At 37.2% G+C, this 17330-nt stretch overlaps 1 protein-coding gene across 2 annotated transcripts in view; it reads right to left on the bottom strand.

Annotated features, from left to right (window-relative positions):
* The window catches only part of DSE (dermatan sulfate epimerase), an 81095-nt gene that overhangs the window by 7312 nt on the left and 56453 nt on the right, over window positions 1-17330 (bottom strand). Inside the window, exons 3-4 of one of the 2 annotated variants that reach the window (XM_021693172.1) lie at window positions 4438-4691; window positions 587-826 (exon numbers count right to left, since the gene is read on the bottom strand). In XM_021693172.1, coding sequence (XP_021548847.1) covers window positions 587-826; window positions 4438-4691 — 494 coding nt within the window. Of the gene's footprint in view, window positions 1-586; window positions 827-4437; window positions 4692-17330 lie in introns of those variants that run through there. The other variant, XM_044917312.1, reaches the window with a different exon arrangement.

The raw sequence follows: 17330 nt of genomic DNA on the forward strand, positions 1-17330 counted from the left end.
GCTCCAACAAATATGTAGGCATAGTCTTTCATTTTGAGTATCTATATAGTTTGGAAATAAAAACTAAAAAACAAAAGAGGATCAATTTGAGATTGCATGTAAAGGAAAACTAACATGTAACCATAAATGTTTATATTTTGTTAAGATTTGTGAAAAGGAAATGTTATTTTTGCAGATGAATTAGAAACATATAAAGTTTTTTGTTTTGTGAGCTATTTCAAATACACAAAAATAAACAGAATAATATTTTGAAAATTAAAAAAAAAAGATTCATGAAAAGGAATTTGTATATGTACCCAAGTTTTACATCTACAAAAATAAAAGTACTATGGGGGCTATGAATTATATTTGATCCATTATGCTCCGAGCTTTACAGTACATAAATCACAAATCCTCACAATAACTTCCCAAACGTTCTGGTTATATGCAACTCTTGAATTCTTCTTTGATTTTTTATTTAAAAAAAAAATCCCTTTAATTTCAATATGACTCGAACCCCACATTTCTTTTCCTAGTCTAGCCCATTTTCATAATCAGAAAAAACGATCATAGTTAATGTTTTCCCATTTCTGATTCCTCACTATACCTGGTAGGATGGTTCTATACATAAATGCAAAGTGTTGTTTAAGCCATGGGTGACCAAAGTGGTTGATGTCAAAGTGCCTCTGAACGAGAAACATATACTGGAAGAGGGATCTAGTGGTGTAGCTGCCGTAGGCAACTCCTTCGTAGAGGGAACCGTCTGTCACCTCTCGGAGCAAGACCAGAGACTTCTCCATGATGGTCAGAACTTGTTTGGTCCATAGGTAGGCTTCTTGAAGATACCCTGAAGAATGAAAACACATGGAAACACTGACGAGGGCTATAATGAAGCATAAACAAAATTATGACCAAATAAAATCCCCTGAGTTATCTGACTACAGGTCAAATAGCATTCTGTAAAACCCTCACTGACCAACATTATAAATAACATTCTGCTAATCCAGGTTTGTGTTGGGTCCATGATGTAAAGTACAAAGTTCTCGAATACAATCATTTATTAATTAAGTGAAGATAAACTGTGAAATGAGTATCAGTTTCCAATCTTTAATACATTTGAAACCGCACCACACCAAAATTACAAACTGCACATAACTTTAGGCTACCAGAAAAGATCTGTGTATTAAGACTTTCATTCAATTTTTCTAAAAACTACTACTTGAAAATATTTTTAAAGCTCTTATCTTCATAAAACTTGCACCATTATTTCATAGGATTTTTAATAAGCTGCTAATACTATAAAGGCTAAGCCACAGATAGTCTTCAGTTTGTTCTGTCATTAGAAGACAATCTCTCATCCTTTATGTGCTTTTAGATGCCATAGGATCTCAAAAGGCAACGCAGCGGGTCAGAGACACCACTGGAGTGACAATCTAATGGTGAAAATATCAACTGGGAGTCCTGAATCTACCAAAAATGAGCTAAAATTTTGTTCAAGCACTTCAACCTGTCACATTTTTCTACTTCTGCAACTGAAAATTAAAGGCCTTAAAATTTTTATGAAATACTTTTGACTCAAAAATGCTAGCTTCCTATAATTCTTGCAAGACTAGCATTTAGGTAACAATCACAACTCGCATTTCTAAAACATTTGTAATTTACACAGCACTGAACACAATCTTCCTTAATCCTTTTACCAATTCAATTAGGCATTATTACTCCAAAATTACAGAAAAGCTTGATTGTTCAAGACCTCTGACACATGACTAAAAATGAACAGAACTTTGATCTGAACCTAGGTCTTTAGATTTCAGTTTTGTTTTGTTTGCTTACATATTTAAAACATACCATCAGTGAGGATGAAAGTAAGCTCATTGCCTCCTGATGTGGATAGAGTCTTGTTGCTTCTCTCAAGAAGACGTGTGTGATCACCAGCACTTAACACTACCACGGCCTACCACATGTGCTAGGTGTGAGGGCTTCCAGGGGCCCTGGGACCACAAGATCCCAGCCTAAATCCAAGGTGCCAGGCTCTGTAAGACCTGGCTCCCGTCTCCTGAGGGCACAGAGGTGACTGTGGATTGTACCCCATCTCCTCCTATCCGGCTGTCCACCTGCCAGGCCAGTCTTCTGGAGAGTTTTTAGCTTCCATTCTGTAATCATTAGGGTTTCAAGTTCTAGTCATCTTCCTCTTTTTCTTCTCTGTATCCTCCATCTCTAACCAGACTCCAATGGAATACTTAAAATCAGGCCTGCTACTTACTGCTCCCTGAAATCACATGACCTGGTTTTCCTTTCTTTTTTTCCCTACAACAATCCTGTTCGGGAGATATGAGGCAATGTCTGCCTTCCTAAACTTCAAATCTGTCAATACAAGGCACTGATACTGGTATTTTATTTAAGTTTTAGTTAACATACAGTGCATCTTGGTTTTAGGAGTTGATACTGTTATTGATGCTATGCGCTGTGCTTTTCCACCATCCATACACCTTGTCTGGAATGGTCTTCATTATTTTCACTTATCCAGATCCTATCTATATTTCAAAGTTCTATGAACCTTCTCACACTGCTCTCCTGAATTCAAACTTAATACACTCGATCGAGATTTAACCATAGCTTCATGACACCTCTTATTCCGTTCTCTGGTGCTATGGTAACTACTGCGTATTCATTTAAACATTTTACATGTCTTCCTTCCAACTGATCTGTAAACGGCTAATGTGTGATCCTGTGGTCCCTGTGCACCGAGCCTTAGATAGAGTTAGCAGAACAGAGAGAACATTCTAATTCTCCCACTTCCGATGGGAACTACCGGTACACTAAGCTAGCCTAGTTTCTGTGAGGCTGGTCTGGAGAACATGGGATTGTCAAAACAGCCTGTGAGGTGGCTCCTAAAGGTGGTGAGTGTGCCAAGAAAGCCAGGACGGTAAGCCTCATTATTAACTGAGATGCGCAGGACCAGAGATTTCACCTCTTCTTCTGTCCACTGCCGACGTGGGGGTTCTGGAACACTATCTCCCTGAGCAACCCATTACTGTAATCAGAAAATAAATTCACACACAAACTCCTGCAAGAGGAGAACTACACATTTTGGTCCAAACTGAATTGGTATTTTCGATGCCTGCAAGTATCTGGAGCAATCTTATCTCCCACAAAGAATGAATAAATAAGCTCTATTCCTGCTACTAAAGAACTAAACATTTATGTAAAGAAGTAAGACTCTACTAGGCTAAAACCCAAGGCCCCAGGCTGAGAGCTAGCTTGTCCTGGGTTCCTTCTACCATTTCACGAGGATGTCTTTTCATAGGCCTTGGGATTTATTTATCAATAGTTTGAAGATTTGCATTTTGATCTTTTATTTAAAAAAAAATTTTTTTTTTTTTTTTGCATTTTGCATTTTGATCTTTTAAATCTTGTTTGTTTTTGTGAGAGTAGGGGGCAAAGGGAGCCAAAATGAAACCTGGCCCTCTTAAAGCTTTCCTTAAATTACTTTGAATCTCTATTCTAAGAGAGGCAACAAAATACAGTGGAAAGAGAATGAACTTTGAGTTTGGCCAGAACTGGATCCAAATCCCAGCTACATTATATGGCTGATGTGACATATCAAATAGGGACAAGGAGCAATGGACACATGCCATATGCTCAGTTAATATTAGTTTCTTTTCCTCTAAGACTAATTAAAAGTGATGGCTGGTTGATAAGACAAGGGAGAAAGCTAGACTTGAGGAAATCTGATGCTGGATAATCTACAAAATGCATACTAATTCTTGTGGGGAAGTAGTCAAGAGTTCTGTTAGATTTGCCAGCTCCAAGTATATGTTTAATATCCTAATAAGTCATTATGATCTTAGGGCTGCTTTTCTTAAATACAGTCTAAATTAATCATGTATAGACTTTCACAGGTGTTGTAATGAAGTCAGAATTATAAGAGAGAAAATGTAGTATCAGCAATTACGTAATACATTAAGGGAAAATAGCTATGTGATTCAAAAAAGTCACTTCCAAATTTGACCTAAATGATCTAGATTGGTTTTAAGTCCTTAGAGAAAAAAAAATAGAGTGTTGTAATGACAGACATCCGTGTGCAGAGAACATTCATTTCAAATAATAAACCACCCATTTAGCTTTTAAAAACTCCATTTACCCAGGATAGCTGTCTTCACTGTCAAAATTCTCTGGGGAAATGAACATCCGCCACTGATGGGAGTGCCATAAGCATATGGCTCGGGGCCATCAAAAGCCTTACTTAAATAACCTGCAGGCTAATATAAGTAGCTGCAATGAGGAAGCGATGCCTCTCAATTGTCTAAGAGATGCCCTGGGTATTACTTCATCTCAGGAGCTCAGTTAGGATCCACCATGAACATGTATTCAGGCTAGTTATAAAAATGCTCTGCTCACAAGGCAACTATGGCTGACGCTGGCTTCGGCGTTCCCTTGGCTGTGTCCACAACGCACCTTGATTCATCAGAACCAGGCTTCCTGTGAGCAAGGCCATGCAGTTGGTGGGCTGGTGATTGTGCAGGTACTGAAATCCCCATCCTCTCCTGTATGAAGTTTCATACATATATCCCGAGACGTTGGCAATCACTTCAAGAAACTTCTCCTGTTGTGTCTTGCTCAAGTAGTTGTACAAGAAGTCGTAGGCAGTGGCAAAACCAACCAGGGAGTGAGCAAGTGGGACTTCATCCCAAGGAGCATCTTTCACCAGCCTGCAGAGGAAAATCGACCGTGTGAATGAGTGCAACAGTCCCACAGCGTTCAGCACACTTTTCGACTGTCTGTTTCTCAGAAGGAAAGGGCACAACTGAAGATACAATCCAAGAGGCTGAATGCCTCAGAATTAGCTGCCTCCCACATCAGACACAAGCACAAAATTTGTCTCATGGGGAAATTACGGAATGAATGCTTTTCTCTCATTGAGAGTTTTTCCTTTTGACTTTTTACTCTTGATGAGAGGTAGAAGACTATGCTCAAATAGATCTAAAGCATATAACCAGGGCGAAATTCTCAGGAGCATCCATCTAACTGGTAGTCACCCTCCCCTTTTTACACACAGTAAGAGGGTCTCAGTTCTGTTCTTATGGCTGCCTTGGCAAACCAGTGGAATACTTCTATCCCACCTCACCTTACTTCCCATAGGCTGGTCGAGGTGCAGGTATCCTGGTCTAGAGTTTATGACCTCTCAATCTGGACAGACCCACTTGGTCAAGGCCATGATGAGGAGGGTGACTAAAAATCTGGTGTGAGTGAAATGAGCTGATTCTAACTCAGATTTCTACATCTTGTTCTTTCTCATAAGATGAACTGCACTGCCTTTAAGGTCCTTTGAGTATCTTGCAGACAAGTGTAAAAGCTGACCTGTGAAGCATGAAACCATCATTTTCTAGGAAGCCAAGTTTCTGCTTGGCTGGCTACATTATTCTGCAAGTGGTTTAACAGTGTGTGGCCTGCGTTATACAGAAAGCTTAGAAAGGATCTTTCACAATCGCAATTCTATGGAACTATCCAGAAAATGCTGGAGAGATATTTGAGTAATCTCTAGGACAGCGACTCCAGTGAAAAGTGTGCTGTACAGATGGGAGGTATAAGAAAACACAATTAGGGATTAAATGAAAGCTTAGTATTTCTATGCCATGAACCTCTTGACCTCTGGGCAATCTGGTGAAGCCTCAGCCTCTTTCTCAGTGCTTTAAAATTCATAAGATAGAATACGAAGGGATATAAAGAAAGCTGTTACTTTGACATGTAGCTATCAATACAGATTTTTTAAAAAATTGTGATCTCTGTCCTTTATTACAGCACTAAAAAACAAGATTTAATAGCAGAGATAGTAACTACTGTAATTTGTAAGTAGTGATGAGCATCAACAATAGTATCTATAATAACTATAATGGGATATGAAAATACCCATGATACCTACCTATGACAAAGTTACAAGTTCTCCCAACATCACTATAGGGGTCACCTATGTTCATGATTTGGAAGAAAGGCTAAATTTCACTTAGAGTTAATGAAAATTAAGATGCAGTGTTTCTCCCATAAAACACCACAGATCCCAGGACAAGAATACTCAAAAATGTTCTAAGAGACTACCTCCTCTAGATTATATTCTTCTTCTTTTTTTTTTTTTTTAAGATTTTATTTATTTGAGAGAGAGAGAATGAGAGACAGAGAGCATGAGAGAAAGGAGGGTCAGAGGGAGAAGCAGACTCCTTGCTGAGCAGGGAGCCAGATGTGGGACTCGATCCCGGGACTCCAGGATCATGACCCGAGCCGAAGGCAGTCGCTTAACCAACTGAGCCACCCAGGCACCCCTCTTTTTTTTTTAAGATTTTATTTATTTATTTGAGAGAGAGAGAATGAGAGGGAGGAGGGTCAGAGGGAGAAGCAGACTCCTTGCTGAGCAGGGAGCCCGATGTGGGACTCGATCCCGGGACTCCAGGATCATGACCCGAGCCGAAGGCAGTCGCTTAACCAACTGAGCCACCCAGGCGCCCCGATTATATTCTTCTTTTAGGAGTTTTATATGAAAGATGTGATCTTAGTGATACCTTCTGTGGTCACTCTGCAGAATTTCAACATTGCTCTCCAACTGACCGTATCTCATTTCCCTTTCTCACTTTTTTGTCCTCTTAGTGTTTATGTGTGTATATGTATATGTATATGTATATGCATATGCATCCTCTACTAGATTTTAAGTTCTGCAAGTGTGTGGTTTTATTTTTTCCTCTATTTTATTCACTGTTGGATCCCTAATCCTACAACAGTGTCTGACACAGAGTAGATGCTTAGTAAACATTTCTGGAAAGCAAGAAAAAAATGAAGGAACAGGCCTGTAAAACTAGGCCACACTATTAACAGTGAATATATGATCATCATGAACTCAGGAATTTGGAGGAATCTCTTGATACTTAATAATAATTCCAGTGTTTGGGTTAGCTGTGGTGATATGGCCTGGTGCTAAAATAACTAAGGTTGATGAGTTTTTTAACTAGTTGGTCACAAAGCCACCCTGCAAGTCAGCTTGCTAGCGTGGACTGGCTGGAAATAGACTATGAAGAGTGTGAATGCATTCCCCACTTCTGGGAAAAAAAAAAAACTTCTCCTGCAAGCTCACTGCCAGGGAATTAGGAACAGTCTTCAGTGACTCCTGGTGGTTGGTGAACCAAGCACAGAATCTGAGTCATCTGCTTCCCAGTCTGTGTCTTTGTGCCATGTCACGATGCATCTATAAATGACGCATGTCCACCTAACCATGGCAGAGCTGACATCAATGAACCGCTACCATCTGCCCGAATCTGACACATCTGATTAACCCGTGAACTTGTTGCTTTTTTTAACAGTGAACTTATTTTTATAGATCAAAGGACACTTATTATCATTCTCATCCTTCGGAAGCATTACTATGCAACTTCTGTGAAAATCTCCAAGCCCCCCAGTTTCCAATCCAATAAAATGCTAGTACATCAATTTATTTATTTATTTATTTATTTATTTATTTATTTTAAAGATTTTATTTATTTGACAGAGCACAAGCAGAGGGAGAGAGAGGGAGAAGCAGGCTCCCTGCTGAGCGAGGAGCCCGATGCGGGACTCGATCCCAGGACCCTGGCATCATGACCTGGGCCGAAGGCAGCCGCTTAACCGACTGAGCCACCCAGGCAGCCCCAGTACACCAATTTATTTATTTATTTTTTATTTTTATTTTTTAAAGATTTTATTTATTTGACAGAGCACAAGCAGAGGGAGAGAGAGGGAGAAGCAGGCTCCCTGCTGAGCGAGGAGCCCAATGTGGGACTCAATCCCAGGACCCTGGCATCATGACCTGGGCCGAAGGCAGCCGCTTAACCAACTGAGCCACCCAGGCATCCCTAGTACACCAATTTAAAAAAGAGCTTATACCATCAGGCTCACACTCTATCATGATGAAATCTGACCTGTAATAGTTACATTTCTAAAAGGTTATCTAAATCCTTTACCAATACAATCTGACCTAGCAGTAGATACTAAGTGTAATGATGGAAGAGAGCATATTTTATGGCCATGGAAACTAAAGGAAATTTGCTTGTAGCTCATGGATGGCAGCAAAGAAACTGATTCAATGTGATCCTGACTACTGGCTAATAAATCTACTGGAAAAGCTGGTTGAGTAGGTTAATCATTAAAAAAAAAAGAAACAGATATTAATTTATGAATATAGCTTAAAATACCTATATGTATACACATTCACCAATCTTTTGAAGGTGAACTAAAAGCTTTTCTTTGAAAGTGGGTCTACAGATCAGTTCATTGTTCTTTCTTACAAAGAACACACGTAACACATCATCACAATTTCAAGCCTTAGTTTCTCTAAAAGATAGGAATTAAAGATACTTGTGAAGGAATGTAGAATCCTTCCAGATTTTTATGTTTTCCCCTAAACCTTTACAAATCTCATCCACACTAAATTATGATAGCAATCTTTTACAGTACGTCCTTCTAAAGCATTTAAGTTAGTTTTAGAAACATACATTCTTTTTCTTTTTGAACTCACACTCTATTTTTTTTTATTTTTTTATTTTTTAAATATTTTATTATTTATTTGACAGAGAGAGACATAGCGAGAGAGGGAACACAAGCAGGGGGAGTGGAGAGGGAGAAGCAGGCTTCCCGCTGAGCAGGGAGCCCGATGCGGGGCTCGATCCCAGGACCCCGGGATCATGACCTGAGCTGAAAGCAGACGCTTAACGACTGAGCCACCCAGGTGCCTCGAACTCACACTCTATTTACATAATATTACTAAAATTGTATAATTACACGTATTAATGAAATTGGCATAAATTTGTTTGAGAACAAATACAACTGATATTTGCAAAGCACATTATTCTACTAGTGGGAACAGAGATGAATGGACATAGCAGAGGGCAGCCAACTGGCCTCGACATTGCGCATTCTATGGGAGTTGTTGCCAGATTACATGAGCAAGGGAGGTGAATTTCACTGGCAAGTCAGTTAAGAGGAGGGTTAGGTACATTTTTACTGTAGTCCTCTTTTTATAACCTATACCTTCTCCCCTTAAGAGCCATTCTTAAAGTAAGGTCTATGGACCCCCGGGGTCTCTGAGACTCTTTGAAGGAATCCTCAAGTAAAAATTATTTTCCTAATAATATAAAGATGTTACATGTTGACAGTTGCACTGATGAGGCCAAAGCACTAACAGGTTAAAAATGCTGGCACCTTAAGCAAGAATCCAGGCAGGGGCACCAACTCTAGCAATCCTTGTGTGATTCCGCACGCGGCCAAGCACTCTAAGTTACAAAAAAAAAAAAAAAAAAAGCCAATTTAACTTAAGGATATCCTTAGTAAAGTGGTAAAATGATAATTTTATAAAATCTCAACCTTTTGAGTAGATCTCTCTTCCATATTCTGTGTGATGAAATGGGAAGTATGTATAAAAAAGCACAGTGGATACCAAAGTGTGGGAACTGCCACAATGAAAAGAAATTATGCATTAAGAGCTGAACTAGCTCCTTTTTTTCATGAAACATCATTTTTATATGCGAGAATGCTGAACTGACAAATTCTAGTTATTTAGAACTACGTATTTAAGTGGAAGTTTTCTTGAAAATGAACAAGGAAGCCTGCCAGTTTAAAGAAAATCGAAAGCCTTTGTTGCCCATGATAAAATTTGAGCTTTTTCAAGTGAAAATAAAAGTTTTAGAAAACTTATAGCTGCTGCCATGTGTTTAAGAGTTTACCAATACTTACAAATTTTTCTGGTGAGGTCAGTGATAACAAATGTGATTTATTTTTATATTGTATTATTAAATATGTCAACACTTGGAAAACTTGAATAACTCAGCAAACAAACATTCAAAATAAAAAAGGCAAGATATTACAAAACCATACATAGATAAAAGATCCACTCTAAGTGCAAAATATACCAATGGATTTTTCTACTGATTAAAAGATAACATGGTTTCAGATTCTACAGTGAAACTAAATTTTATGATCCAGAGTCCATATAAAATTAACTTCTATGAAACTACCACTTGTCAAGTTCTAGTATAATATTAAAGAGTATCCAAGGGCACCTGGGTGGCTCAGTCGGTTGAGCGTCTGCCTTCGGCTCAGGTCATGACCCCAGGGTCCTGGGATCAAGCCCCCTGTTGGGCTCCCTGCTCAGTGGGGAGTCTGCTTCTCCCTCTGCCCCTCCCCTCCCCTCCACTCCGCTCATGTTCTCTCTCTCTCAAATAAATACATAAAATCTTTTTTTTTTTAAAGATTTTATTTATTTTTTTGTCAGAGAGAGAGAGCACAAGCAGGGGGAGCAGCAGGCAGAGCAGGTAGAGGGAGAAGCAGGCTTCCCAAGGAGCAGGGAGCCTGATGTGGGACTTGATCCCAGAACCCTGGGATCATGACCTGAGCCGAAGGCAGACGCTTAACCGACTGAGCCACCCAGGCGTCCCAAATACTATAAAATCTTAAAAAAAAAAAAAAAGAGTATCCATAATTATCTGAGAAGATTCTTAAAGTACTCCTTAGAATATTAGAATAGATCCTTAGAATCTTGTATTCTTCACATATTGATGTGAAGTAGCTGTATTTTCTTCATATAAGTCAACCAAAACAGACCGAATACAGCAGACAGGCAAAATGCAAAACAATGACCTTCTTCACACTAAATACTTTGCTTTAAAAAGTACAGTTATTTCTTCCTAAAAACATGTTATTTAATATTACTATGAAATGGACTTTTCACCCTAAAGGAAAAAAAAAAAAAGAAATGGACTTTTCCAGTGAACACATACATATTTTAAATATTCCCGGCTTTAATTTTTAATATGGTAAATATTGATACTTAAATATCGATACAGTCCAGAGAAAGCCTTTTGCTGTCTTCATTAATTTTTAAGAATGTAAAAGAGTTCTGACTCCAAAAAGTTTAAAAACTGCTGCCTATAATACTTTCACAGATGAGTTTAAATGAATTTATGTGACACAGAATGATGTGAGCACGAAAATGAACTATTAATTGCCTAAGTTGAGGGCTATGGCGTTGGTGGGGAAAGGCATAGAGCTTATCAAGATGTGCTGCTTCCATGAATCATGCTGACTGTCAAAGGAAGAAAAGAGGCATAAAAATCTTTCCAAAATGTAATAGCTTCATTGATTCAAATTTTTATGCCAGTTTTATATGAACAGACTGCCTCCATTATCATAAATGCCTTTTGAACTATCCATTATGTATAGAGAGAAACAGGCAATCTAAGTCTCTATTACTAAAAATTAGCTTACTTGATTAAAAAAACTAGTAAAAAGAAGTCTAATAATAATGTTGGCATCTATTTTTATTTGTATAGATTTAAGAATGATCAAATGATTAAATTTTTTTCATATAGTTTTAATAGATATGTAGTCTTTAGAAAATAACCATCTCTGAAAAGATTGACATTTAGGATTACAAGATTCACATAATACTTTTTACATAATCTTGTTTAACTTTTTATATATTAATTTCATTTACACAAATACTGTTAAAGTAAATACGTGGAGTAACAGAAGTTTGGTATTTAAAATCTAAGAGGGGTCAAGAAATCACTGATTTCTTATTTAAATGAATCAATAGTATACAAAAAATAAATACTAGAAACAATGGGGCAACTCGTAACACCCTTTATAATGTTATTATGGTAATGAGTCCTGTTTCCTAGCACTTTTTACAGCCAAACAGTTTTATGTCAGGCTTTTCCATATGTGACTATATTGTGAAAATCATGATGTGATCCACGGTATAGGCAAATTTATGTACTTTTATGTTTAAATGAGGCTCTACTCTTTGTTTAACCTTTACAAAAAGCAGAACTCAAAACAATCCTTTTTCTCATTTTGAGACAACATAGTTTTATAAGCCCATAACATATTTACCCAGTAAATTCATAAAGTAGAAGATTAATGTTAAAAAATCTGGTTTATGGGCGCCTGGGTGGCTCAGTTGGTTAAGCAACTGCCTTCGGCTCAGGTCATGATCCTGGAGTCCCTGGATTGAGTCCCGCATCGGGCTCCCTGCTCGGCAGGGAGTCTGCTTCTCCCTCTGACCCTCCCCCCTCTCATGTGCTCTCTCTCATTCTCTCTCTCTCAAATAAATAAATAAAATCTTTAAAAAAAAATCTGGTTTATTTGAGACAACAGATATTTATATCAATACAAATGTAAGAGAAAATTAAAGAGGTCTAGAGCAGGGCAACTTCACTTTTGCCAGCTTCACTGCAACTGTGTCTACGTAAATAAGCCACACCTCTGCCTACAGGGTGCACTTGGTCACATGACCCAAATATGCCAAAATATAAGGTCACTTCTATCTTAAAATGTAAATTAGTCTATTCATTCTAAAAGTGTTGGGAAGACAGTAATCTGATAGAAAGTCATTCGATTTTCCGACCAAATGTCTTTGTGTGCTTGGACTTCCAATAGTTAGAGGAGAGTCCTGTATTACTACTGTTTTTAAAAACATGACTAATGGCAGTTGTGATTCATCTTTTTCCCCTCTGTAAGTTAAACGTGAAAATTAACCATGAATGTTAAATGTCAGTAATATGGTAAATTTTGTAAGTTATTCCCATAAAATTTAGCCAAAGGAAGTGGATTTCTAAGCTGTGTGGCCTCGCCTGTGAAGCACATTGGGGCCTCGACAGTGATTTGCCAAGAGCAGAGTAAGCCTGGAATTCAGAGAGACTTGATGCAGCGACCTCTGAGTGGGTGACCAGGTATCCAAGGGGCATATTCAGCTAAATTCTGGCCTGGTTTGGTGTCCATATTCCAAGTGTTTGATCAGGTGGCTAAGGGTGGCATTTGCATCATCAAGCAAAATTCACTATTTATAGCTGAGAGGAAAGAGAGAAGTTGTACTTCATATTAAGTAAGCACATAGTATGTGCCAAGCCCTTTATATACTTTATTTCATCTAATCTTCAAAACTCATATTAGGTTATTACATGCCCATTTTATAAATTGTAAAACTGGCATTTAGATAGGAAAATTCCTTGTTTAAGACCACAACGTTAAATTAAATGGTGAAGCCAACAATGGAATCCAAGACTATCTGAATCTAGAATTGTTTTTTACTTCTTGGTGAGGGAAAGCACAGTGCTTTCAAAGAAAGTCACCAAGTTTGCAATAGGAACCCATCCAGAAGAAATTGCTAGAGTTAGCAGACCTACCAAGAGCCAGGCAGAAATACAATCCGGGGTTCCAAGCCCTATCACATCCACAACACCAAGAGAGATAAAGGCAAGAAATGTGAGAAAAGAGGCAGACATTAGAAGAAGAGATATCAGGACTCCGTGTTCATATGGTTGCTCAAGACCCACTCAAGGAACATGAGATAACAATCATCCAGAATGCATGGAACAACTCTTCCTCTCCCCACAGATGTCTGCTCAGTCTGGGGCTCCTAACGTACTACTCCAAGTATAGTTGGTACAGGGGCTAGTGGGCCTGAACTTGCACACTCAGAACCATCAGCTCCTTAAGCTGGACAGGGCTACAATGAACAGAAATGGACAACGAGCTTTCTTTTTTCAATATCTACTTTATTCCCTACTTGGTAAAAGTAGTGCTGGAAGGATAACAGTATGATAGATTGGAAATTAACAGTATATTAAGAAATCGGGGCACCTGAATGGCATAGTTGGTTAAGGTCTGACTCTTGGTTTCAGCTCAGGTCGTGATCTCAGGGTCATGAGACTGAGCCCCACGTCAGGCTCTGCACTCAGAGCTTAAGATTCTCTCTCCCTCGCCCCCTACCTCCCATGCTCTTGCTTGTTCTCTCTCCAAAATAAATAAATCTTAAAAAAAAAAAAATCTTCAGGAAAAATAAATTATCAGCCCTAAAATATAAAAACACTTTCTCCCACTATCCATATTTCTATATTCATTAAAATACTAGATTTAGGATAGCAGAATACTACCACTTAATTTCATTTGAAAGCTTAGAATTCAATATCCTAAGTATTGAATTCTAAAAACAAAAATTTAGGTCAGGTTGGTTCCACTCAAGCAGAATACTGAGGAATCAATTATACAAAGGTAGAAACTAAAGAGAATATTCTTTTTTACTTAAAAAAGGTATTCTAAATAATGTGTAGAGAAAATGAATTAATTTGAATGGCAAAACATACCAAGCTAATGTGAATAAAATGTAGAGCAGTGTTGTTAAATGGGAAAAGGCACTGCTATGTCATTATTCCAATGTGTAATTCACTGACACAAAGTCTTAACCAAATATCCAAGTATGCCATCCAAGCATAATATATTTAAATAGAATCAAAAAGCATTTATAATTGTAATCTCTTTTAACTGACCAGTGGGCTAGTGTCCAGCCTGGGCTAGTGTCCAGCCTGAAAAGATAAGAAGGAGAAACATGATAGGCAAGATGATTCAAATTTTGGGCGCCTGGGTGGCTCAGATGGTTAAGCGTCTGCCTTCGGCTCAGGTCATGATCTCAGGGTCCTGGGATCGAGTCCCGCATCGGGCTCCCTGCTCCTTGGGAGCCTGCTTCTCCCTCTGCCTCTCTCTCTCTCTCTCTCTGTCTCTCATGAATAAATAAATAAAATCTTTAAAAAAAAAAAAAAAAAAAAGATGATTCAAATTTGATAACAAGACCTCTGTGTCATTGGCATGACAGAGCTCAAAGGATTAGGGTTAGTCCTTACCTATCAAAATCTAATGAAAAATTATCAAAGAACCCATTATAATGGAAAAATCCTGAAACCTACAAAGAATAGGAGAGAATAACATAGATTTGCCCATATTGTTCACAAAGCTAAATCAAATGATTTTTGCCCATTTAAAAAAGTACCTTGGTATTCTATAAGTTTAACATACTTTACATTTAGATGTGTACAATGTAAAATATGTTTCAAAGAGTTTAGTAGGACACCTTATTGCTGTCATTGCTTTAGTCAAAGACTATGCAAGCATCCACCGACCATGTAAGAAACAATACCTGGGGGGAAAAAAGAAGAAACAATGCCTGGAAATAGTCAATTTGATTGTAAAAAAAAATTAAGCATGCAAGAATAGCCAGGGAAGTCGATTAAAAAGAACAATGATGGAGGGTGATTAGTTCTGCCAGAGAAGAAAACATGCCGTAAAATTTCACCAATCAAAACCGAGTGGACTGACATATGAAGAGACAAACACACTAATGAAGCAAAACAGAAAAAGGTGTAAAACACATGGAAATTTGGTACATGTGATAAAGGCAGCATCGAAAATAAACAGGGAAAAAGAAGTAACTTTAAACAAGTTATACTGGAACAACTGGACAGTCATTTGAAAAAAGATAAAGTTGAATCCACACCTCACAGAATACAACAAAATAAACTCTAAATAAGTAAGGCATCTCAACTACAATTAGAAGAAAACATGAATTCCTTTGTGACCTGGAGAAGGGAAAGACTTTCCAGCTACGATTCAAAAACAAAAAAAAGAAAAAGAAAGTGATCATTTTGGACATACAAAAATTTTAAAACAACTTTTGCATAAGAGGAAAAAAACACCAGAATCAAACACAAATAACAAATTGGTAAAAAATATTTGCACCATACATCCTGAATACGTTAGTTACCCAAACATACAAAATACTCTTAAAATTTAAGGAAAAGATCAAAATCTCATCAGGAAAATGAACAAAAGACAAAGAAGACAGTTAACAAAAAAGAAAGGTAAATATCTCCCCTCCCAAATTCTCATCTCCACTTATAATAAAAGAAATGTAAATTAAATCAACAACAAGGTAACATCCAGATTAGTAAAAATATCAAAGTACGACAAACACTCTAGTAAAAGCTGTAGAGAAACAGGGACCCTCTTAAAATGCTGTTAGGGGTGCAAAATAGTACAATTCCCATAGGATACAGTTTGGCAATAATTTAACACAATTTTATAAGCATTTTATCTTTTGACCTGGTTATATCACTTACAGAAATTTACCCCAAAGATACACCTCCATAAATACAAAAGCACATATGCATAAGGTTGTTTATCACGGAATTATTTGTAATATTTGTAATATGATTCTGACACGGCACACTGTGAACTATGTAAATGTTTCAAGTATTTAAAATTAATTATGTCAGAAATAAATACTGAAATGAAATGAATGTTTGGGATTTGATTCAAAATAAAATGAACAAATAGGGCAAATGCTCCCAAAAAAGAACAAGATAAATCTCTAGGAAGCAATCTTAATGAAATGAAGAAGAATGATTACCTGATAGAGAGTTTAAAATAATCATCATAAAGATGCTTGCCAAAGTCAGGAGAGCAATGTATGGAAAAAGTAAGAATTTCAACAAAAAGGGAGAAAATATTAAAAAGTACTAAATGGAAATCATAGAGCTAAAGAATACAACAATACAACTGGAAAATTCAAAGAGAGATTCATCAGCAGACTATATCAAGTGGAAAGAAGGACCAGTAAACTTATAGACAGGGCAGTGGAATTCATCCAATCAGAGGAACAAAAAGAAAAAAAGATAAAAAATAATAAAGATAGCTTAAAGGACTTATAGGACAGTATCAAGAGGACCTATATAAACATTATAGGGGTCTCAGAAAGAAAAGAGAGAGAAAGGGCCAGAAGTTTATTCAAAGAAATAATGGCTAAAGTGGGGAGAAATAAACAGACATCCAGATACAGGTAGCCCAAAGAGTTACAAAAAGATGAATCTAAAGAGACTCACAAGATACATTTAAATTGTCCAAAATTAAAGATAAAGAATCTCAAAAGTAGCAAAACAAAAGTAACTTGTTAACATACAAAGGAACCCTCATAAGACTATGAGCAGATTTCTCCACAGAAACCTTTCAGGCCAGAAGAAAGTGGGATGATATATTCAAAGTGTTGTAATAAAAAACTTCCAATCAAGAATACGCTACCCAGCAAAGTTGTCCTTCAGAAATGAAGGCGAGATAAAGAGTCTTCCAGACAAACAAAAGCTGGAGTTCGTCACCACTAACCAGACTTACGGGAATTGTTAAAGGAACTTCTTCAAGCTGAAATGAAAGGATGCTAACTAGTAACATGTATAAAACTCACAGGTAAAAATAAATATATACTTAAATTCAGAATACTCTAATATTGTAATGGTGGTAAGTAAATCACTTATAACTTTAGTATAAATTTTAAAAGAATATTAAAAATAACTATAATAATTTGTTAATGGATACACAATATTAAAAAATGTAAATTGTGACACTGAAAACATAAAATGTGGTGGAAAGGAGTGTAAAAATGTAGAGTTTTTATATGTGTTGCAAGTTATCAACTTAAAACAGTCTGTTAAAACTATAAGATGTAAGCC

Source organism: Neomonachus schauinslandi, chromosome 8 (genome assembly GCF_002201575.2).
Source record: "Neomonachus schauinslandi chromosome 8, ASM220157v2, whole genome shotgun sequence".
In the NCBI taxonomy this organism is placed as follows: Eukaryota; Metazoa; Chordata; class Mammalia; order Carnivora; family Phocidae; genus Neomonachus; species Neomonachus schauinslandi.